General features: G+C 41.2%; 3 protein-coding genes across 3 annotated transcripts; 1 reads left to right on the forward strand and 2 right to left on the reverse strand.

Moving 5' to 3' along the window:
* Positions 1 to 7,317: 7,317 nt before the first annotated feature.
* Positions 7,318 to 8,408, forward strand: pdyn (prodynorphin; the record flags this gene model as incomplete). Its single annotated transcript, XM_083675470.1, has 2 exons — positions 7,318 to 7,440; positions 7,758 to 8,408. The coding sequence occupies 2 exons, from the start codon at positions 7,318 to 7,320 to the stop codon at positions 8,406 to 8,408; spliced, it is 774 nt and encodes a 257-aa protein (XP_083531596.1).
* A 271-nt stretch (positions 8,409 to 8,679) lies between these two features.
* Positions 8,680 to 16,294, reverse strand: gmeb2 (glucocorticoid modulatory element binding protein 2). Its single transcript, XM_083674687.1, has 10 exons — positions 16,209 to 16,294; positions 14,681 to 14,828; positions 14,323 to 14,396; positions 13,979 to 14,103; positions 13,120 to 13,223; positions 12,579 to 12,736; positions 11,521 to 11,592; positions 11,214 to 11,351; positions 10,930 to 11,052; positions 8,680 to 10,778 (listed from the first exon to the last, which is right to left on the reverse strand). The coding sequence occupies exons 2-10, from the start codon at positions 14,806 to 14,808 to the stop codon at positions 10,069 to 10,071; spliced, it is 1,632 nt and encodes a 543-aa protein (XP_083530813.1). The 5' UTR covers positions 14,809 to 14,828; positions 16,209 to 16,294; the 3' UTR covers positions 8,680 to 10,068.
* Positions 16,295 to 17,924: 1,630 nt separating this feature from the next.
* LOC310807789 (stathmin-3-like) lies at positions 17,925 to 19,649 on the reverse strand (the record flags this gene model as incomplete). Its single annotated transcript, XM_083674392.1, has 3 exons — positions 17,925 to 17,984; positions 18,166 to 18,357; positions 19,476 to 19,649. 3 exons carry the CDS (start codon positions 19,647 to 19,649, stop codon positions 17,925 to 17,927), a joined length of 426 nt encoding a protein of 141 aa, XP_083530518.1.
* Positions 19,650 to 25,145: the final 5,496 nt, after the last annotated feature.

Raw genomic sequence — 25,145 nt, forward strand, 5'->3', positions numbered from 1 at the left:
GATAGTCTCTCGTGACATACTCAGTGGGCCCCAATTCAGCAAATAGTGTTCAGCAGAGAAAAAAAATACCTTACAACTCAGAATACTCTTTTTATTGTAGCTTGATTTTAACAATCATTCTGAGTAACTGTAATTATTTAATCAGTTTTTGTAAACAGTCTGAAAATGCCTTGCATACCATGAAAACGCTAGACGCAGTATTCAAAACTTCCATTGGATCATTTCTCATTGCGTTTATTATCAAATTTAAGGTAATGGTCAACTTTGCCCCAATTTTACACATTTTTGCACATGCCCTCAGAGTGTCTTGCACGCTTCACACTATAGATCAGTGATACTCAATTGGTGGCCCCAAGACATTTTTGAGTGGCCTCCCAAGCTTTTGGGGTTGAACATTTTCTAAAGCAGGTAGAAAATGCTTAGAAGTGGTCATGAAAGATACAGTGGATTAAGGAAAAAAAAAAAAAAAAAGCCTGCTGCTTTGAATCCTGTGGTGATACTTATTTGATCTTATTCCAACTCTGGGCCCGAAGAGTGTCCATGTCACGGGTAAGGAAACGGGGAAATGCTTTTAGACACCTCCCAGGAAGTCCTAATGCCACGCTGGGCCGGGGCCGTAGAAAGGAAACGTGGGAAGTCAAGCAGGTGACTCCTTGATGCATCATTTATCGCTAGTCTCCCAAACAACGGCAGGCGCTGTTATCTTCTTCAAATATACATACACCAGGCCAGGCAGGAGACTGAACGCCAAACAGAGGGGATTCCTAATGTGCGTCAAGGCCCATTTTGAAAACCTACTTTGGAGTGCAACCAAGCTCTCCCCTCATGGTTTGCCAATCACATCATTAAAGTGATAGTTCATACCAAAATTAACATTTCATGATTTGGAATTGAAATATAGCTGGAGTTATGCACCCAATGCAAAAGACATGGACACATATTGACAATATGCATATTGACCTTTAAAACATCTGACAAACTTATATTTTTTTGTGAACTATCACATAATTGTATTATATAAATGATCAAGTAGTAATACTTTAAAGGAGCAGGACGTAAGTAAGTAAGGCGGTGAAATTCAGTTAGAAGTTCCAAACAACAACATCCTCTGTAATAATAATATAACCCCCAAAATAAACTTGCAGTGTCTGACATTAACTGTTGTGTTTCTGCATCTGCACACAATTCGAAGAGGCAGCTAACAGATACACAAAGGTGAACTCCCATAGAATATCCCTGGTAGTCACAACATGTTTATATGCAAACCCGGTAGTGTATTCACTCTTTGGAGACCAAAATAGCGTTCGTAAATGAAATATTTCTTTCAAAGGGTCTCATTTCCTTATCGCTACTGGTCGCTAATGGATGTAATGAAACATGAAACATCGTCATTACAACCATTAGGAAGCTTTTAGAAAGCTTGAATGTTACATACTGGATCTGTAAGGGGTACTACTGTTCTACTGTTAACAGTACTTTCTTAGGGACAAAATGGACCAGCAGAACAGGATATCATCTACATATAGTAAAAAATCATTCAACGTATATAATAACATTACTCACTAAGAGTTGAGGTGGGTCACATCTCATAGATCACCTTATTAGGCTCCAGACCAGATTCCATGACAGAGAGGAACACTATGTCTTGTTTCGTCCCCATACCCAATCGTTTCTCTGAGCTCAGATCATGTATCCATTATTAATTTCAAGCAGTACAAAGGTTGAGTGGCACAGTTGAGTCACTCCGAGCTGTCCTTGATGGCTCTGTACATCACAGCCCGGTCACACCTGTCAGTGACAGACCTGTAGGGAGATGAGAAAGCCTTTTCTTTTTCCTCTCTGGACCAGATCTCAGCCACTCTTTGATCTCAGTGTCAGATCAAGTCACGATCTATCTATCAAAGTCATTACCACCATCTATTCCGGTGTTGAATTACTTTTTTGGTATTTGACAAAGGGAAAAGTTTTTGAAAAGAGATTGAATGCTCTCAAATACTTTTCTTTCTGGACAGCAATACATGAGGGAGAGGTCTCCATGGTGGAAATCACTTTTAAGAAAATCTCATTTCTGAACATGTTCTTGTTCTTTATTTCATATTAAATCCACTGTCTGTATCAGAATTCCTACCGACATCATTACATATGTCAAAATTCAAAACATGTTTTTAAAATAATCTAAGACAACAGGAATAAGTCTGCACAAATGAAAATGTGTGTATTTATTTATGTGTACGTCGTTTTTTTTTAACATGTGCCATCAATTGATGAGCATCTAAAGAGCCTGCAGTGTCATCTATGATGAGAGTATGTGTTTGAACAATATGACATTAATTAGAATGTGTGTGTGTGTGTGTGTGTGTGTGTGTGTGTGTGTGTGTGTGTGTATGTGTGTGTGTGTGTGTGTGTGTGTGTGTGTGTGTGTGTGTGTGTGTGTGTGTGTGTGTGTGTGTGTGTGTGTGTGAGTACGCACACAAAGGCTCACATTCACAAGGAGAGATTTATACAGCAGTATGACCTTGGTCTCCAAAGATACGGGGGAGAAATATGAGCACTCTTTGTAACCAAGGATATGTGTTCTGCGTTGGTCTTTACAATGGTGATATCAGAATGCCTTCCAGCTGTGTTCTGTCCTGTTCTCTAGTCTCACATGTGTGCCCATGATGAAATCCTATCAATTGATATACTCAAAGTCTTGTTTCATGTTGGGCTTGTTTTTTTCCCCTAGAAAGTCAACACTACACCACTTCCTTCAATCCTCCCGCATGCTTGTCAAAATGTGTGCCTTGTGTGCCACCTTCCCCTCCCAAGTTTAAAAAGGGCGAAAAAAGTAGACATTTACATCCCCCTCAAGGATTATTTATGGTGGTGCTGGCAGATCCTATCTGCTGCTATGGTTACCTTCACACTATACACGGGAGAAAGTTAAGGTGGCGTCGTTGCTAATGCTTTGTCTCACTCAAAACACGCAGTGTCTCAAAACAGATTTGTTTCATTGGTGTGAAATGCTTCTGAGAAGTCAAGGAGAGGCAGGGGAGGAAAATGAAAATTACATTCTATAAGGAATAACCATGTTTCATACCATGTGTTGTTGTTATTCAATAGTCTTGTGTTCAGTACATTTACTGTATATGCTATTATATTGTTATCATCTTTGGAAGATAACAATGGAGAGAATAGGGTCATATACCGTATCTGTGTATAAAAGCAGAGTTGTGTCTAGCATGTGGGAGGAGTGTAGTTTCATCTGAAACAGGTGTTTCCAAGAGACAGAGGAATGCAAACGTAGACCTGAGCCAAAGACACAGCCATTCAAACAGAGAGAGAGAGCGTATAAGAGGCAGTACTCTTAACCAGCGGCGCATAGATCATTGAGTATTGTGTTTGCAAAAGGCCTGATGAGTGGATTAATCATTGATTTTAAAAGCAGCAGAGACAAAAAGAGTCGACCCTTCTAGAAGATATTAAAGCTAAAAACATAAACTTGTTGTTTGTATTGCCGAGCCGGAAGCCACTGTTTCCAGAGGCTTATGCTGAAGAATGTTAGTACTCTCTATGTGGTCCCTGTGACTAGAGTAACTCACACTTCTTATCAGATGTCTCATCATGCTGCAGCTTGGGGACTCTGGAGTAGAAATAAACCAGCGCCATCGTCTCACATTTAATCTAACTAAGATTAATGTTCCCATATTTGAATCATTACATTTAAATGTCAATAGGTGAGGTTTTTAATATACACCCTCCTGGGTTTCTCACCTCACCTGCACATGTCTGTATTTTTTGGCACTATGTTTTCTTGTCTTCTCACTTGTCTTGTTTTGTGCAAATAAACAAATAAACAAAAAATAAATTGTTGGCTGATTTGAATGATTGGGATGAAATAGATTTTAGAGACAACATCATTGTCTTATGACAGATAGCGTGACTCGATCCACACTGATTAGTTCAGGCAAAGCGTTGTCATGCCAGCATGACGACACCTGGCGTGGGACAATGGAGACTATGTACATTATTTTAATGAGGGACCACCACCCACAGGAGGTGATGAAGTCCAAAGAAATTATGGTTTCCTGTGGCTTGGGACATGTGTTGCTACAGTATCAGGGATTGTAAACTGAAAGAATACTTTTTTGGACAAATGTATCAATGGATTTCTGGAGTAGAATAAATAATTTCCTGTGCTCATGGTTGTTGTCTGTTTAGTTAAATTTCCTTGTAAAAAAACTGGAATTAATTAAAGTAGGTGCTAAATCAATGCAACACAAACAGAAAATGGTGCCTTAAGCGACAAAGAATACTAATTTCAAAGCCACCCTTTGTATTTGTATCTATTCACTCTGCCTGCTCAACCCAAATGTTATTCATCTTGTGAAAAAATGATCCGTTTGCAACATCTCATTATAGACAAATGGTTAGAAATAGGAAATATGAAGCTCCAATAACACTGCATATTGGACTACATGAGGTTGCTATGACACAGCTGTCGCATATCTTAGCTACATTGGTGTTAGCAGTGGGATAGTCAGGGCTATTCATCTACAATCCTGGACAGACAAAACACTTCTGGCTTTCATTCTTTCTTTCTTCAAATAAGTCACAGTTGGGAAAGGTTTTTTAGATGTGTATTGATCTCTTTCTCTCTCTCCTCCAGACCGGCCAAGCACATATTAGAGCTCTTCAGGTGATCAGGCTTTATTTGCTGGAAAAACAATCATGCAAAGAATAAAAAATGAACTCTTATGGCACTTCCAGTGTTTTATAACAGACAGCACATCCTCAGTTTTAGAATCATCATGATCAGCCTTGGAGCTCATTATGCAGCATCTAATAGCTTCATATCAAATCCACAGACTGCATGTTTGAAGATCTATTTAAGCAATGCCTGACTGTGTTGGCTTTGTTGTGATGAAACTGCATGCCTTTTATTCCAAGGACCACAATCTTACTGGACTGATAACATGACATATAACCGCAATCAAAAATGCAATGACGTAGTGTCCATCTACGAAACCAATCATCCAAACCACCAAAAAAGCATCACTGTCATCATTGGCTTCTTGTTTGGGAATCATCCTCGTGCTCATCATGGCTTCCTCTCCAAAAGGGATATGGTAATTATAATGTGTGTCTCAGTTCACAAACTGTTGTTTAATGAAGGGCGCTTTGAAAGAGATGGGATTAATTTGGGAGTCTGGAGTTTTGAACAAAGAAGAAACCGTGTAAACACTTTATCAGTCTGCCTCTGTCACAGACTATCCCCTGATAACGTCAGCTTGGGAAGCTGAGGCGCACTGAGGCTTAGCTAAAGCAGTGGAGCAAATCAAACAGCAGATCAAGACATCAGAGAAACTAAAAGAATGCCCACTCAAGGTTGCCTAGGAACGCATTGCCAATATCATTGGAGCTCATTAAAGAACTAGATCTCCAGTTCTTGATTTCCAGGATTAAACGAAGGAAACAACCATAAGCATTTTTGCTCCAAGTTATTTAATGGTGGTTCTATAGAAGAGTGAAATATAGTCTTATCATTTGATCTCAATCCTATGACTATCTTCATTGTGCATCTTCGGACCCTGTGGGCTAGATAAAAAACACTTAGGGTTGTTTAGGTTGAAATAGGGTTAATTCTGCCTCAGATACAGTATACATAGGAGCCTATTAACGGTTTCTTCTGAATGAATTCCTGCACCATATAACTATATACAAACAAAATGAAAATAGAGTCATACTGATATAAGATACATGCTCTTTCTACAAAATAAAAAAAATTAGACATTATGAAATACATTTGGAAAAGCACTATGAAATTATATTTTTCAACAATATCAACATCCAGAGAAATACAAGCAAAATACAATAGTTTGTTCTGCACTCTTCTCTTGTCTCTGTCAAGACAAAGTGTCACAAGTGTATGGTACTTCCTTCTCTGGGTGCTTTTGACAATTCCTCTTGGGGTAATTCCAATATCTCTAGCTCTTCAGATGTTCAATTTCCAGACATATTGTTCCATAAAAACATTGATTCATGTATTTGAGCATTGTACTCTGTCTATAATGGACTTAAAAGATACCTAGAAGATACATAACATAAGTAATACACCTGAGCAAAATCTATTTTTACATTTGATCTAACTATGCTAATATTTCAAGGCCAATATCTTAAATGTGCCAGTTGTATTGAGATCCTGCTCGTAAATAAGATATATTTGTTCTGATATATAGCAACAACAAAAAACGCTTCTTAATGAAAACATGACATTCCACTGAACTTTGGTCAGATGTGCTCTTCTTACCTTGGATGCAACTCCCAAGGTTTTCCGGTTTTCCATCATTTAAGTAGATAATGTAGGGGGAACTTGCATTAACCTTGGTATTTCAATTAACTCTATACTGACCAAGATTCAACCTTGGAGTAAAGAGTCATGTGATCTCGCTGTATCACCTACAGAAAAAAAAACGGTATGCCATTTGACGTAAGTGCAACTCGTAAAAATTACACAATGCAACGTAATAACCTACATGAAGGTGCCAGAACGTGTGTGATAATTTGAGTTGCCAAGTTTCTGATGTGAATAATGTGTGGGCGTAAACAAATTGAGAGGGAGAGGGAGGCGGTGACGGGTGCGAGTGGGATTGTTTGCCTAGTATTTCTCTCTCATTGGTCAGCTAATAGATGCTGTTCTGATGTTTTTCGGTGACACGACGAAGTCTCCGTCAATAAAAAGAAAGGCGACGAGCCAGTCAAAAGAAAAACAACTGTTGGGGAACAACATACACTGACTTACATTACATGCGCTCTTTTTCCTCCAACTTCACACCTACACGCCTGGGTTGAACAATTTCTCCAACGTTACTGAGGTATTTATTCTACTTTTCTAGTAAGTATTTATTGCTGTTTCTAACATTAATTATTTTCAGAGTAAGAGTAACCGATTTTTATATAATTTGCAATTATATTACTTGTAGTCTTGCGCCATTATTGTGCATTACTAGCCTGTAAAGTAAACTTATCAAGACGTTTGTATCGAATGAGGAGTTCTGAATCGAATCTGTTACATTATGATAACGGTGGTAAACTTTTGGCAGTTAATAATTACCATGGTGGCCATCATTACGCACATTACGCGTACCATTGAACACGATAAGAAAAGGGGGAAGTTAATGGAATAAAGTGCAGAAATAAGAAAAATAAATCCGACTTGTTAAGAAATAATGAACGATCAGAACTATCAATAATCCACAAATCCTTCTGTTTGATGAAGAAGAGATGTGCAAATTAACCATGGCATTTTCTCTTTAATTTAAAGGGATTTTGCGAAGGATGGAGTGGTATGTCCTGGTGCTGATACTTAGCTTGCCATCTTCCACCCAAGCAGATTGCTCTTCCCAGTGTCTGAGATGCGCCCAACAGATGCTTAATACAGATATACCTGTCAGAAGTCTGGTAAGAATCACTTTATATTAGAGTGACTTATTATAGTTCTTTACTTTTATCAAATGCAATCAAACATCAGAAAGTAGTGTAACAACCTACGATGGAACTTGTCTAAACAAATAACACTCTATTACAAATCGTGGAGTCTTGAGCATATTGTAGGTAGCCTACGCGTAAAAGGCGCCTTTCAGCACCACGGAGAGCGCTCGCGACGTGCGAGAGCATGTGCGAATAGGCTATAGATTTATCATTTTCTGCTCTAGGTTCTCATAAGGTGCTTAACAAATTGAAAGATATTCGCACACTAACTCATATTTTCGTTTCAGACTTGTACCTTGGAGTGTGAGGGAACTCTGCTGACCACCGACGAACTAGATAAATGTGGGAAGACTCTACAGACGCGCGCTGTCGATTTCACGGAATTTAGCGAAGACGATACAGGTGCACAGAGCGCGCCAGAGAGGGAAGACGGTCAAGAGGCTTCAATTGCAAACGTGGTCAAACGTTACGGTGGATTCATTAAACGGATCGACAAAAATAAAAATAAAAAGTTCACCTCCCCATGGCGTGACAATGCCGTTTTCAAAGGACCTTTCCCGAAGAAGTACGAGGACTTGCTTAGAAAATTTGGAGAGAGAGACCTCCCGGAGTTCTCGGAGGACGACCAGGGCGGAGATGTTGCCTCTGAAAACGAGATGGGGGTATATAATAATGACGCAGCAATAAACGAGGTAAAACGTTACGGCGGGTTTTTACGCAAATTCGGTCCAAAGACAAAGAGGAGTAACTCTATGGAAGATGGCAGTCAAGAAGAGGTGCAAAAGCGATATGGAGGGTTCATGCGAAGGATTCGGCCAAAGTTGAACAACTTGAAGTGGGACAATCAGAAGAGATATGGTGGCTTTTTACGTCGTCATTTCAAAATATCCGTACGTTCAGACGAGGAGCCTAGTTCATATGATGACTTTGGTCTATAGATCAACGATGGGGCCATCACTGCTGCAGGACGTTAAGAACTTCCTCCGCAGATTCACTTGAATTCTCACGATTATCCGATAATATCCGTATGTGTGCCCTATTCGCTTACCTGGTTGCACATCGTTGCGGCAGATTCCATATCTGTAAAACAAAGCCTGTACCTGCTTGTGTCAGTCATGTTTAAACGCCTTCTATGTCAAGGACTTATCGGTGACAAACAAACTCATGTGTGTTATGGTAAAATATTATTTATTACAATATATAATGATGCTTGTTTAATAAAACAATTAATAAAAGCAACTACTTTATTTGTCAAAGTCGCAAGGAAAACATGTTTGTGTCGCTGACTGGAAAATTTTTCATAAATGGCGAATTGATGAAACTCAGAGAGAACACAGAGAGATGGAGAGAGAGCCGAAACCCCTTGTTTTATGCAAATACCACAGAAAAGAAAGTCTTGGCATCTCGCCATTCAACTTTACTATATAACCAAATGCTTAAAAACGCACACACATTCGGACCGCTAATTATGACTATCACCAATGCGCTGAGTGGTCGTCCAACAAGGTAATTTAATTTATATATTTAATTTGTTATACATTATTTTTCCAATAAAGTTATTTCTATTTTTGAAGATGTCAATGTAGGCTTTATATAAAATCGTTTGCTGACAAAGGTAATGTTTTTTCCAACAAAGTTGTTTAGCCTACATCCTACGAAAACATAGCTGACATGTAAGACATTTAAAAAAGCAGCACATATGACCTTTGGGTGCCTCATTTAGGCCCATTGATCTTCAACTGCAAATAACATTTTCTAAAAACCATTCAGCTAAAATAGATTTAGCCTAGCGTGAGGCTCGATAAAGAGGACTAGCACCATCTTGTGGAAGAGTGGCTTACCAGCTATTTGGTAAACATCTAGGCAGGTGAATTGCAGAAAGGACCTCAGGCACTCAATACTACAGTGGAAACATTGTTTCCTTGCAAAATAAAAAGAAATAGACAACATGTAGGCCTTGATTAATACATTTTCTGTAACATGAACAAATGTACAAGAAAAATATCCATTAACCAATGACCAACATTAAAAAATGTATTTACAAAGTGTACACAAACCAACCAGTGTTGAACGTTTTCATGTCCAAAATCATAAAATAAATCCATAAATAGATACATTAAGTGAAGTACATTATGTTCAACAAAAAGTAATCTTCATTCAATCCATTGTTGAAAACAATATATTCTTACATATGAATGAAACAGATAAGGACATAATCACATTTTCACCATGTGACCTACACCCATTGAGAATGGACACCTGAGAAGATCTAGTCTACATATAGTTGGGCTTTGGGGTAGGATCACCATCTTCTTAACGATAACAGAATATGCAATCAATTTTGAAATGTAATGTAATGCATCGCTATCTGCCATTGACCGCTCACCTCTAACACTAACAGTAACATGAGCAGTGCATGGATACGTTTTTTTAAGTAGTCTTTATAGAGCGTTACTGAAAAATGACTTCCTTAATAGTTTGGAACCACTAGAGCTATACAGGCATTGGAGACCTGTGCTTAAGTGCACTTTTCATTTAAAACCAATGAGGAGAAACCAGGTCTTTGATGCCACTATGGTGTCAGTGACAACTGTCTCTTCACTCCTGCTCCTCCACTGTCTGCTCCACCTTGGCCTCCACCTCTGTCTCTGGTGCCACCTCTACTGTGTGGGCCTCCACTGTCTGGGCCTCCATTGTCTGGGCCTCTATAGATTTGGCCTCCATCTGGGCATCCACCACCTGTGTCTCCATTGCAGTAACTGCTGTAGTGGCTAGGTTGTTGTTACTGACTGGCAGTGCCACCATCGTGCCCTGAGGAGTGCCAGCCAGGCCCTGCAGCGTGGCACCCAGTGCAGCAGGCAGCGTGACCAGCTGGAAAGGGCTGACCACCTTGACGAAGGTTGTGGCACCAGCGCCCTCCTGGACGGCGGCCGCTGTGGAAAGGACCGCTAGGTTGGAGGCGTCGGGCGCCAGCTCTGCCGTACCTCCGGGAGACGCCAGTAAAGTGTACCCACCCAGGAAGGAGGCGGCTGTCTGGGGGGTTATTGTGCCAGTAGGGGTACCCGCCATGGAGAGGACTTTGGTGCCCAGAGGGAGGCCTGCCAGCTGGGTGATGGGCAGGGTGATCTGGGTGGTGGGGGAGCTGGTGATGGCGGCAGGGCCCGAGATGGCCCGGGTGAGGCGGGGGCGTTTGGGCGCGGGTGGTGTGGCCACGGGATTAAGATTCATGAGGACGTTGTTGAGGTGCTGGGATTTGCTCTTTAGCTCTTTGGCACGCTTCCTGTGCTCGTCGCACTGCTGCTCCAGAGCTACGGTGGGAGACAGGGGTCAAAACTCTGCCAAACGGTAACATCCACGTATGCTACTAAGAAATGAGCCTACAGTAAAGTGATGTGTCACTTGATGCACAATGCTGGTAATTCTACTTCAAAGAAATTAAGAACCTAATGTGTTTCTCACCAACTAGACTGCGCGAGTACTGCTCCCTGTAGTGGTCCATTTGACTTTTGTGACTGGCCAGAACCTTCTTAACCAGATCTAGCATCCCAAAGTTCTGCACTATGTTGTTCAGCAGCACAGCATCTGAGAAGACAATAGGTCCAATTAGTCCATCTGGATAAATAATGTTTTTTTAAATGTATTAATAAAAAAATGTAATGTAAACTATTTGGCCTCACTCTCACACACCCACACCCACACCCACACCCACACACACACACACACACACACACACACACACACACCTTTGACCTGAAGTGGTGGCTGTGTGATGCGCTCCTCCATGCCACTCAGCACTTCCTGGATCTCCTTCTGGAAGTCCTCCACCACCTCCTCCAGCAGCCCCGCCTCCTTCAGCCCCCGCCAGAATGTCACAGAGTCCTCTGTATCAAATTAACAATCCAATCTTAAGCTAATTAACACAATGCAGTTTGACAATTGACTAAAGACTGAGATTCATCCTTTAATTACCACTCAATTCACCTGGAGTCTGGTAAAGATCACAGGCATTTGATACCGCTGTTACTATAATTCAAGAGAGCTCAAACTCACCTCCTATGGCTGTGACCCATTCCGTGCTGTCGTCTGCTACTTCCGTTGGGAACATGGCCGGTGATCCGTTCACTAGAACCAACACAGTGTGAGCTTCATGACCCATGACTCAATGGAAGTGACACAGTTCTGATACTTCTGATCTGTGTGTGTATGTGGGTCATTCCATAAATAAGGGTGGCAATGAGGATTTCTTGTTGTGTACAACTTTGGAGTCCTGTTAATATGTCAATGATAATGACCAGACAGTTTATTTGTTGTAATTACATCAATGTATAAAAGGGGGAACATAGCAACATTCAAGGACGATTTCAAAAATCGTGTGACATAAAATTATACACCTCTTTCCATAGATGTATGGCAGTATTATGTATCTTTATAATGTATATTCAGTGTTAAACATTTTACCTATTTTTACCTAAACCCTATTTTTTAAACTCTAATAATCCTGGACCTTGCTCTTTGATGCATCATTAGGTGTGCCTCTTGGAATTACATTATAACTGCGTATAGATTTGTGTCTCCTTATGTTACACAATGAAAATAGTTCTCATTAGCACACAAATATAAATAATTGATGAGTTAGCAGGATCTAATGCTTCCAATCGATGTAATGCTTCCAATCGATGCAGTCACCATTACTTGATCTATACAGGGTTGTCATTAATGTTATTTGTAAGCAATTAGGCCTAACATTAGTTGGATGTGCATTCGGTGTACAACCGCTTTGTTACACAGTGACATTTTCGTGGGTCAACACTTAATTCAGGGAATGAATGAAATCTCTCCAAAGCAGGCTTGTGTCTGCACTGTTACACCATTCAAGGCTTCAGATTGAGGTCAGGTGATAGTCAACAATCGTTTTCTACTTGATTCAAGGCAAACTTCGAAACAAGAAATCGTGAAGTCCACAAGTTAATGTTTTCTCTTAAAGGGAACGTGTCCACCCAACACGGATCTTAAAAGAAGCAAGGTTAAAACATTTTTTTTAAAAAGCATTTAAAAAACAACAACAACCGTGTGTGTGTGTGTGTGTGTGTGTGTGTGTGTATGCTTACAGTCTGCTGATGTGGGGGTAACGGGGATAAATTCAGTGGACTGTTGACTGCTGACGGACACTCTGGTCCCCACTAAGTCGATCTTGGTGCTGCGGCAAGTGTTGGAGCATACCTTGGAATGCTGGTAAAAGTCCAGCTCACCTGAGTCCATGATTTTCCTGTAGGTAAATTGGGAATACAGCATAGTTTAGCAGTCAGGATACAGACCATATCAAAATGTGTTATTTTCCCCAAATGGCAGGCAACTCTGGCCATATTAGTGCTTTGGAATCAACTTTCATCATCTTCTGTGTTATAGTGCCATCATGTGGCACATTTGTGAACTGCATGTTGATTAAATGATGCCAAATCAATCATTTTGGCATACTGGTAAACTGCATCAAGCAACACCTACATTTCAAAATACATTTTGAATGGTCTTGACTGGCAAACAGGCATGAATCTCAAGATATTTTACTCATATCTTTGTATGGAGGATCATATAGCCTACATTTATATACTGTGTAAACTTCACTTTATTCCTTTTTTACAAGCCACAGACCTGATCATAGTGCCATTCAGACGGATTGCTCTCTTCCAGTCCTTCAGTGTGGATTTCCCAGCCAGGCAGACAAACTCCTTGGGACTGATAAGGTGCTCATCAAACTGGAATACAGATACAGTAAACAAGAAAACACATCATGACACCTCCAAGGTTCTTTGGAGCCTCGTGGAGGGCTTTTTTCCAAATACTGTACTGCAAACAAACTGGTTAAAATGTTGGACTTCTGATTAGCTTGAAAAAGAACTGAAAAAAGAACACATCAAATATAAGTGTTTTCAGAGGACAGAAACACTTCGCAGGTAGTGGTGTTAATCTTGCAAATAGTTAAAGTGATGTAACAGGATATTTGTAGAATTTCAGCCACTGGTTCTAAAAGGAGCACACAAGAGCCAAAATCAGGTCTCCGCATGTTTGTCTCATGCAATATGTCAATGCCCGACACGCACACCAGGTGCACATAGAATACTGAAACTAGTAACTAATACATCTAATAGATACTAAACAGCTATACTATCGATATACTGTGTGTTATCTATTTTAATTTAAAATGGGTGTTTCTACTGTGGCTCATTCCTGAGAGAGAAAATCCTCAACCAGGAAATTGCTTTAAGAAAAGTTATGCATTACAGCCAACGATTTTGCGGACATATCGGGTAAATGTGTGATCGATATTAGTTATTTTACACGTACAGGCTATAGTTCCATTTCAAGCCCAAAAAAGAACAATGTAGTTGTGAAGATCCCGTAGCATCTCTTTAATAAAATGATACAAAGAAATATACAAAGACAACTCCTGACCAATACATTAATCACCAAGGGACACAAATAAACATAAAGAGTGCATGCACAAAGTTACCTGAACACATTTGATGTTAATGCCAGGGCAGACAAACTTCTTCCAAATGAGGGTGGCCTTCGCCTCCCCACAGGTGATTGGATAGATGACGTCAGCCTCCACATCCACCTCCTCTGAGAGCTTCACTGCTTAGACAGACATACACTATTATTTTTGTTTTTATACTTTTCCTGTTACATATAATAATTAAAACATAAACAACTTTACATACAGCCCTATCACATTGAGAAACTACCTTTGTTCTGCTATATGGGTTTCACAAACATCATAAGGCTATATAGATTCATCATCAGAAACAACTTTCTTATCACCATGTATCTCTATGACTACGTCACACTAATTACCTATGACTGCTTCCTTTGAGAGCACAGCGGTGGCAGCAGATTCTGACTCCATGTTTCCATCGGCAAGCTCTTCTCTGAATGGTATAGACAAACCAAAGTGAGTTTAGATTCAGAACCTAATGCATCATCATCGGTAGGATTAGGCTACCTTTTGCATACTTTCCCAGTGAGTATAGTTATAACTAGATATAGCCCTGAAGGGTATAATTCTAACTTGACTGAGTGATGTGTGTATGGTGAGGAATGTGGCTCTGACTTACACTCGACTCCCCTGGGTTGGGACTACTGTAGCTGGCAAGACATTCACTCTGTAGTTCATGAACTCATGAGTGTGTGTGTGTGTGTCATTATCACTCACCCAATTTGTGCCAGCTCTGTAGCCACCAGCACAGTCTTCACCTCCTCCACAGACGCCTCTGAGGCTCCATCAGGCGTTGTCACGACTACCACCTCCTCCACATGAACATTGACCTCCGATGATGCCATTAGGGGGGTTGAGCTCTCAACTGGTATACAGGCAGATAGTTAGCTGAGTGCTACTGATAAACATTGTCATTCAAAAGGACTTTCTGCCGTATGTGCCGGCTTGCAGTACATGACTGTAGTTGGTGTACTAGTCATTGGAAAAACTTTGCGTGGCAGCTAACTACTATATCTGCCATGAATGAGTAACGGCGGGCTTCTCGTACTACCCAACCGATCATTTAAAAAGGACTCATATTGCCCATAATATGACTATCTATCTATCTATCTATCTATCTATCTAATTGTTAGCTGCAATACACAAGTACATGGCCTAGACGAAAACATAAAAACACACCGCCGCACTCTATCGCGGAAGAAAAACCTGCTTCAAGATATCCTGCTTGTTGTTTGTGTTAATTCTTGCGGAAAGTTTAAATGAAGTCATAATACTCTCCAGAAGAGATGTTTGATCCGTGTTTTCCTGTGGCGGTGTTGTATCATTGGTGCCGTCTAATGCTAGCGCACGCTTTACCCTCGATATGTGACTTGAGGAGAAAGCGTGCGCTTGCAAGAGCCGGCACTACGAATACACCACCGCCACAGAAAAAAACGGATCAAACATCACTTCTGGTGAGTATTTTCACATAATTACAACTTTCTGCAAGAAAGAACAACCTCAAACAAATGGAATCTCCAATCAGGTTTTTATTCAGCGATAGATTGCGGCGGGGAGTATTTTGTGTTTTCGTCTATGTATTTGTGTGATGATGCAGACTCTCAGGTTGCAGTTATGACAAGTTGTTGAGGTCTGAGTTAGCGAACATTATCACGATGTAACGTTCCAATACAGTGATGACAGTACAGTCGGTAGTTTCATAGGTTGCCATCTATATCATCATTGATGATTATTTAGGGACATTATTACTATTATGGAGTGTAGCTTGCAAGCTAGCTACGCTATATCACCACTCCAATGATATCAGCGAGTGACAGACACACAGCAGGCCAACACACAGCAAGCTAACGTTAGATGGGTGGCTAATTTTAGGATGTCAAGGCCGCGACAACAACACTTAAGCTGCGCAAGCTGGATAACTATTTCACGAAACATTCATATCGGTACATTCATTTTCGAATATCTGAGGGTTCATATACGGCTCTGTGGAACCAGCTAGCTAGCTGCTTCACACATTTCACGTAGCTACTAGAAGGCCAACGTTAGCTACGTCGTGAGGATGAAATAACGTAATGTTTAACGAGCACGCACGTTACGACGGTCCGTCCGACCAAAACGTGCAGTGGCTGTTGTTTATTTGGTGGCAGTCATCAGCTTGTCGTCCACCCGACTGCCTTCCAATTAGAATGTAAACTACCTATGTATTTGACCGCGGGTACACTTTTAAAACACATAGTTTACTTACCTCTTGGTTTCTGTCTTCAAAAATGGTTGCTGTCGCTATACGCCACAATGCTAAGCTAGTAGCTTTAGCTTGCATCAGTGGCTGTAATGGGGTTAGTTCACGAGCGTCGACTCTGCGCAGTCGCTGCAAGGATGGTGATTAAATAATTTGGCAAAGGGCTCCTGAAATCTAAATGTAGACGGAACCTATTATGCCATTTTGATCAATAAGGAAATCAGTTAAACATTCAATGCGCACATTAAATGATTATTCATCTGTAATGTAATGTCATTCAGCAGCTGTGACTTTATGGACTGGTGTTTTTTCTTTTGATTCCTATGATTTGTCGATGTGTTTTCTTTTTTCTGAAGTGTACAGTATGTGTATGTAATGCATTGTTTTTATGTGAGCTGCTCTGAAGCAATTTCCTAACAATCTTCGAATCTTTAATCTTTGTATTTAACCTTTCTTTATCCAGGTTAGTTTAATTATATAAATCTATGTTTCAAGAGAGACCTGCAAGTGTCAATGACCCCCCCTTTCACGGCCCTGAAGTTATTCTCATCAATAAGTTATCAATGCATCATCAGGGAGTGTAAAACTGGTGTCTCACACCAGTCTTAGTCGGCTTTCTTTGAGTTATCATTATTCATATGGGTTTTCCATTAATTAGATTTTTGCAATTAAGTCATGATTTCATGGCTGGACTAGGATTTCTATAGCCTACCTGTGAATACCCATTTAGGATTCATCCTAAATGAATGAATAACCAACCAAATAGAAATATTATATTTTGTTGATCGTGTTTAATCATAACTTTTGACAATAACAATGACAATTTGACATGGTTGGGAAGATTGGTGAGCCTGTCATAGTTGTACACACAATTCTATGCAACTATGTTGTATTTGTGAGGAATGTCAAAAGGAGCAATGTTGTAGGTCTACTGAAGGCAGTAAAAGGTCCAATCAAATCAACTGAAAGCCTCTTGCACATGACAGAAAGTAGGCCTATTCATGACAATATTCGTGGACCGCTTTTCCTCCCCCTGTAGCTAATAGAGACATTCATGCCTGTATGTTCACTTTTTAACACCAAACTGAGTATTGGCAGAAATGCATGCTGACTTGGCCCATACGGCTGAGAAAACAAGACTGTGAAAATGAGGCTCCCAGATGGTAAGAACACTGTGTTTCAAACATTAGCCAAAATTGTAAGACAGACTTTCAGCTGCAGAGTGAATATGTCATGATCATTTCTAATATCATGTGGATTGAAACTCTATGTCTTACCCCAAAACATCAGTGACAACATCCAGTACACTTGTATTTTATTAGTCCTTTACACAGATCAACACAGACAATCCCTATCAACAATCCATGCCATTTATATGTAAAAAGCAATGTGTGTGTGTGTGTGTTTGTGTGCATGCGTGCTCAGGCGTATTTCAAATTCCAACTGTTTGACTCCATTACAGTCATTTTAAATGTGAAAAACTACAGATTGAAAAGCTGGTGGCATTGATGTTATAGTGAAAAACCTTACTGTAGACTGATGTGTTTAGAGTTGATGAACTATGATAGTTGTGATATCTTGCAGGTAAACTTGTTCCTCTATTATGACAGATGAGTTTGCAGGATGCAGAGCAAAATTATGACTTTTGACACCAAAGTGTTAAAAAAAGTTTTTCCTCTCTAAAAACACACTCCACATGAGGCATTCTCCAGGAATGCCTTCTTATCCAGAGAGGTCCGCTTGCAGCTCCTTGTTTCGGCGAACTTCAGCAGCATGCCTCTCCTAAAAAAAAACATCACAAAGAAAAATCTGTCACAGGCTGTTATGGTGTATAAAAACCTTGTATTCCCTCAGGCCAGACAGAAATATCTTAGAGCACGACTCACTGCTCCTAGGGAAGAAAAAAGAGAGAGTGCATGACAAAAGAAGAAGAAGGAGAGAGAAAAAAAAAAAAGGCCCTCACCTTCTCACGGAGCCTCTGCTTCATTGAGTTCAGGTACGCCTCCCGGTTCTCCTTGTTCACCTCCATTTTGTAGTTGAGCTTCTCTTCAGCCATCTTGCTGAAGTTGTTGTTCTCTTCCAAGGCCTTGTGCAACACCTCCCGCTCGTGCTCCCTACGCTCAGCCAGATTCCTAAGCACCTGGGCCTCCTGAGACTGATGAGCAGGAAGAACATATAGCTCAATTAAGCAACATTAGCGATCCTGCTAAAAAACGTTTTGTTGTTTAACTGTTTCGTCCACCTCAAAATGGTTTAGTCCACCATTCCACTGTATAGGTGTGAATCATTGTGAAGTATTGACATCATTTCCCTAACTGATAGTCAAGTTAGGGTTAGGGTTCTGACTATCTGACATTCATCTGACTATCAAAATGCAAATGAGCTACTAGACTTTGCAACAAAAAATTGGCCTTCTTTATTTCTTTTTTCACTTGTCTCACCAATTAAATATCTGCACACATTTCACTCCTCCCCATGGTATACCAGTGATGACAGCACCTCCCCAATTCATGACTATTGCCCCTAGAGAACCCAAGTGACAGGCCTCTGCTGCTGTTTGATACTCAGCCAGGCAGTCAAACAGTTGTCACCCCATGATGGTAATTAGTCTTCAGTGAGTCTATTGAAGTGGAAATGCACCGTAGAAAAAATGCAAGAGAAACATGCTAATAGAAAACCCAAGAAATCCTCAAACTGAAATTGGAGAATAAAGCCAGTTGACAGTGATTGCCTTTGTGGATGCCAGTGACTTCTGTTGGACTGAAAGATCTCTCACATTCCTATTTTCTTTCCAGTTCAACAACCATGGAAGAACAGAAGAGTGTCTGTGTCAATGCCAACATGAAAGAGATTTAATTACACATTTGTTACTTAATCTCATTCATCTGTCTATCTATCCAGCTTCCTCCTCTCCTTCTTCTTATTCAGTTTTATTCTACACTACCTTTCACTTCATCTTCGTTGTTATTTGCGTCCTTCTCCTCACAACCTATCAATCTCCTTCCCTCCTATTTCTTCTACTCTTCTACTCTCCTACCCTCTTTCTCTCTCCCTTCCCCCTCCTCTCACAATTCTCAACTGTTCTTTCTTCACCATTTTCCTCCTCACCTCCATTTTCCCTGTTCTAACTTCCCACAGTTCAGGTCTTCCTCCTTCTTCTCTCCTTCTCTCCATTCCTCCTCCCCGAGACAGCCTCCACAGCCTTCTCCCTCTCCTCCCTCCTCCCCACCTCTTTTCCTTCTCCCTCCTCCTTCTGTATTCCTCCTCTCATACCTTCCTCCTCTCCTCAGCAGCCTCCAGCCTCCTCTGCAGCTCATCCAGGGAGATGTCCTTCCTAGGGGGCGAGGCCAGAGGACTGGGCCTGTCCGGGGACAGGTCAGTAGGGGATTTCAGGATTACCTCAAAGGACTGGCCCGACAGTCGCTTGTTGATAGGCTTCACCTCCATGTCTACTGAGAAACCAAAGACACAAAATGGCAGCCATCCATAACCCTAGTGGGTGTTACACATTAGTGCTTGAATGGGTTAGATATTTATCAAGGCTTTCAGACCAGACAAGTCAAAGCACAACATTCATATCCAGTGCGGCTGTACCACTGACCTTCATAGTGACAGTAGTCATTGCTAGGGATTGGCTGAGGGTATAGACAGGAGCAGATGAGAGACATCATGGACATCTCCTTAATCTTCTCTGTGTAGGCTGAGAGGGAGACAGAGAGAGAGAAAGATTTATGGTAAATGGTATACAGACTAAAAGGATCCTTGTAATGTTGTCTTTTCACAGTGTGTTTTGTGGCTATAGCAACGCCCCAGATTTAGGATAGTTAGGAAAACTACAGTGTGAACACAAGACACACTATATAGTGAAGATAGGATGAGATTGAAGGTCTAACACAAAATGTAATGTTCACTACACTGTAAAATGTTCACTATACACTGAGTTTGACTCTTGCATTAGCTGCCAATGGACCAGTTTTATCATTTCAGCACTTACTGCACTTTTTCACTGCACAAGGGCAGAGTGGTGCATTACAGAGGCAGTATTCTCAGAGTTTATTTATAGTGTACACTCATTAGAGACATACAACCAAGTGAGGGAACCACAGTGCAAATACCCCAAGTACAGTACCATAAATGCACACAAGCTATGAACATGCTACCTTTACACCACTATGCATAATGCGTAATTAAATAGAATTATTCTGGCGAACCACACACAAACAAACACAAAGTTTAGCCGATGCCCATAACGGGTAGCTCGCTCGAAGTGACAGCACTCAATACATGTCTGTCAAACAAAGTAGTGTTTAGCATAATGTGTCACTGTGTTCCTCTGGGTTAGGAGGCTATGTCCCACGCTTACACCCATCTGTCAGACGATACCAGGGGGTAGACTAAGCCTGTAGGTCAGAGTTAATCAATACAGATCTAATTAGTATTGTGTTGGTAAAGGTCAGTCTTCACATTATCTAAGAGACAATCAACAATGCAGGGTTGTGGAGATTTAAACTTGTTTAATGAGAGTCTTCCATTGAGGATCACTGATTAGGAGGTCACTGGTTAGACATGCATGAATTAGCCTAGTGCCTTTATGAATCATAAAGTTTTTGAGGGTGAACAGTTCTAAAATGGCCAAAAAAAAAAAAAAGGGGAATATAATCAGGGGAATGACCTTTGAACTTTCACTTTCTGACTCATTGTGTGACTACGCCACCATCTCCTCTGATTAAAAATGCTGTCTTTAAAGCTGAGTCGGTGCCCTCATGCCACTGCTTTAGAGCATAACAGAGACTCATCATGTCAGATTTATCCAAGTGGGCTTATTCTGAGCTCCCCTCCAAGCTGTCACATGGTGTGTCCCTGGCTCTGGCAGGAACCATGCTACTGAGTGCAACCACTGAAACAGTATGAGTTATGTAAGTCTGGTTCTGTGTTCAGTGATCTGTACTTCCGTGGTTTCTTAAGTTTGGTGGGGTGTGTGTAGCACTGGTTTTGTGTTGGCAGCACAGTGCAAAATGCCCAGTAGTGGTGTTTTAAGAAGCCTATTAACCAACACTATTAAAGACATTTGCAAAGCATTTGTAATAGTAATACTAAATCATACTGGATTGTAATACTAGTTTAGTCTATAATACATGTAAATGTACTGTAATTGAATCTTAACTAAAGTGACATTTCCAGCCTTTCTGGAGCATGTCGACCAAACAACTGTGTTTAAAACACAAAAAGGATGCTTCTCAGCATTCACTATCACACTTTGAGTAGCAGACAACAAACAAGCCACTCTCCCCTTCACTCGGTGTGTGTGTGTGTGTGTGTTGGTCTCATCAAGAGTCAATCTTCCTATGATGCTAATGAGGCTGGAGACTGGGTTTGTCTAGACTATTAGCCTCTGGAAATACTACTTCCTCTTGAAGATCGATGCCTTTTAAGATCGCTACTAAATAGATAAGCAGCCTATGGCGCTCAGTGTGTGAGCAGAGACATTGTGGTATTTCTGACCTGAAAAAGTACAAAGAACTGATTAGAGCAGTAAGTTACTGCTAAGACATTTCTTATTGCTCATTGCACAGTGGTGTATAACACTGGTGTGTATTGGCATAATCTCCATGATACAGAGGTTGTGCGTACCAGCTTAGCTGCTAGCCCGGCTCTATTCCTAAAGCTGTTGTGTTCTGTCTATGTGAATGTTTTTAAACCATTCCAGCTGTCTTCCAGCATCATCCCCTCAAAGACTGCAGAATGCAGCCGCAAAAAGCTTTGGCAAAATCTTGCAGGTGAGAGTAGAGGGAGAAAGTAGAGGGAGAGATAGAGGAGGAGATAAATGGAGAGAGGAGGAGGGAGGGGAGAAGATGGCTACAGTCGTGTCTGCACACGCACTCCCCCACCAGACATACTCTCCCTGACAGTTCTATATTCAGGATGAAATCTGTGGCATCCCGTGGTGAGGAGACATCTCAGCCATGGCAGTGAGCCTCCATCGTCTCTTCAAAGCCCCATCTCATCCCAGCTCTCGGTTCACAACTCAGAGAGCAGCACAGGATTCTAGGCAAAGCTAGCCATACACTGTGCAGATGCACTCTCAGAGAGATGACATATTTTGCACCGTGAGGCTGGACCACTGGGGTAATCTCAGTCTTAAGGTTTTGCCTAGTCATGTGCTGAATTATTTAGAAGCACACTGCCAACTCCCCCTGCCTCTTTAGCCATCCATTTAGGCATGAGGGCACAGAGGCACATGAACACAAACATGAATCTACATACAGACACAACACACACACACACATATGAGGATATATTCACATAGACACAGACAAGCACAATCACATTAAAGATCACATAGCCGACAGAACATAAGAACGCACATATTTAGCATCAGCATATTGTGCCACGCACACATACACAAAATCTCCTTCCTGCTTCCATACTGTCCTCCACGCTGCCTGGTGCGCACTGTAAATTATTAAAACACTCTTTTTTAGAAAGGCTCTATTGATGACTGCAGCCCAAAAGTGTCTTGGCTAAGTAGTAGCAGTTCAGAGTAATGGTCTCCTTGATCCTCCTGGAAAAAAAAACAGCTAACTCACTCAACTCCCAGCAGCTGGGAGAAGACCAATGCCTAGACCCTCATAACATGGCTGACATATTGCAGAGCCTGAGAGTGCTTCAGGCTTCTACAGGCTGTTATACAGCAGTGCCAGAGGGAAGGCTCTGCAATGCAGCTCTGACTGCCTCAGTTGGAGAGCCAGGTCCTCCGGATTAGGGAGGAAGCTGCTGATATTGACCATGGTTCTGCCTGTCGTACAAGATGCTGTTCATGACCCTGAAACTGTATGGTATATATGGTGTTTCCCGTGGTCCTGCAATTTTGAATTGTACTTATAGTATGTGGCACTGAAAGAGCAGAAACTGTAGATTGTATTTGTAGTATGTGGTGTAGTTCATGGTCCTGAAACTGTAAATTATACGATACTTTTCCATTGTGCTGCTGTCCATGGTCCTGAAACCCTCCAATAGTACTTTTTTTGTTGGACGTACTGATCATAGAGTAATTATATTTCCAGATATTTGATACTGATCGTGTTCTGATACTGACTCTGACTCTGACTGTCAATGATTTGGCCAATTTAAGTAATACCCTCACTTGATGACTCAACAACTAACTGTACCAGGTCCAGGTAAGGGAATGCGATTTTTTTCTCTCTCAAAATTATCAGGTACAGGCGGTTCAACGAATAGCTCTTGCACATTACTGCTGCTCAACATAAACATGATCATGAAACATGAAAAATGATCCAACTCTACAACCCACATTCACACTCAGAACATGTTTGGATTAAGATAAATCAATTGAATCAGATTAGATTAAGATTCCCTCTGATGATAAGAGTGTGTCTGAGTTGATGATGACATGATTCACATGATTCAAACTTGGAAATGAGGACAACGGTATTCAGAGAAACAAAGAAACAATTGCTTTAATCCTGTACTCGCATCTCCCTTTCCCTTTAATCCTGTGCCAATAAACCCCCTACTACCTCCTCTCAATAGCACTGTATGACTAATTGGGTGTCGCTTGAGAAATTAGGTTGAGGCCCTCACATACTGTATTTCATACTAGGAGATTAAATCTTAATATGCTTTCTTGTTAGGCTCACCAGCACCCCTCATCTCACCTTCCACTTTCTCTCTCTCTATATCCCCTCCCCCCCTCCTTCAAGCTGTTGTATCCCTTAGCCTCTGGAGAATTGCTTATCGCAACCTAGTCTCTCTTCTTGTGAGCTGTTTTCTCTCTTGCCTGTATCTATTCAGAGCTAGTATATTTCTCCCCACCCCACTCTGACTCTGTTCAGGCATTCTACTCTCGACAAAGGGGAATATTGCAAAACTTTCAAGAGTCTGCTTTGATCACAAGCTACTGTAACGTGTTCTGTATGGTGTATGCCGCTGGTGGAACTCCATTGGGAACCTGGGAGGCACAGTAAACCTAGCAGAACATAACAGAACAGAACCCCCCTGTGTAGCTCACCTACTTCCTAGATCACTTAAGAAACAGGTGGGACATGCACACTGTGATAACTCAGATGAAAGAGATTGGGTGGATTCAAATCTAACAATGGTTCCCTTCCCATTGTTTAAACCCTGACAATCTGAGTTGGATCAGCATTTGGCTGGAGAGCTCCTTTAGTCTGCCATGCTGCTTAAAACTACCCAGTCCTGACAGCTAGTCAACAGGGGCAGTGAGGTGAAGAACAAGTAACCAGAATGGAATTGGGCCATTGATTGTAATAGGCTGAGTGCAAAAAGGTCAAGCCGGTCTAGTTTAGACAAAAGGTCTGACCTTGTCCACTGACCTTGTCCTGGATGATGGAGAGAGCAGGGATTGACAATTTATTCCTAATATTCCTCCAAAAATAATATTTTTTTTGCTGAATTGATTACCTGTTAAAGCCCTGTGTATACTGACTTGCACACACTGGACACATGGACTGCTGTTGTTCTCCCCCTGATCTGTTGTCCAGGGTGTGGCTGTTCCTGCACAGCTATTGATCCACAGCCGCACACACACACACGCCTGCACACACCCACACACACACATGCACGCACGCACGCACACACACATACTGTACACACATACACGCACACACACAGCTCATCATGAAGGCCACCACTGCCAGGAAAAGGGATAGGATAGACATAGCACTGTACCACTATTGAAATTGGTGGCTGATTCTATAAATTCTAAGACTTTCTCAATGTCTTTTTAGATTTACTAAATATATATTGTATCATCTCTCACTCTCCCTCTTTCTTTCCTCGTTCTCTCTCTTCCTCTGCTCCTCTGTCCACCAGCTGAGTCCAGATATGGAGGATGACTGCTTTTTCTCTCTGTCCTCTGTCTAGGGTGGCGGCCCTGGGGGTTTCTCTCTTTCTGTCGCTCTC

Source organism: Argentina silus, assembly GCF_951799395.1.
Source record: "Argentina silus genome assembly, chromosome: 8".
NCBI classification, from domain to species: domain Eukaryota; kingdom Metazoa; phylum Chordata; class Actinopteri; order Argentiniformes; family Argentinidae; genus Argentina; species Argentina silus.

What these genes read in the sequence shown, in the direction of transcription:
- gmeb2 (XM_083674687.1), bottom strand. Translation starts at nt 14,808, where the DNA reads ATGGCATCATCGGAGGTCAATGTTCATGTGGAGGAGGTGGTAGTCGTG. An exon ending in ACAGAGCTGGCACAAATTGG is followed by an intron (nt 14,397 to 14,680) that starts GTGAGTGATAAT and finishes TATACCATTCAG; the next exon opens with AGAAGAGCTTGCCGATGGAA. An exon ending in GCCACCACTTCAGGTCAAAG is followed by an intron (nt 11,053 to 11,213) that starts GTGTGTGTGTGT and finishes TTGTCTTCTCAG; the next exon opens with ATGCTGTGCTGCTGAACAAC.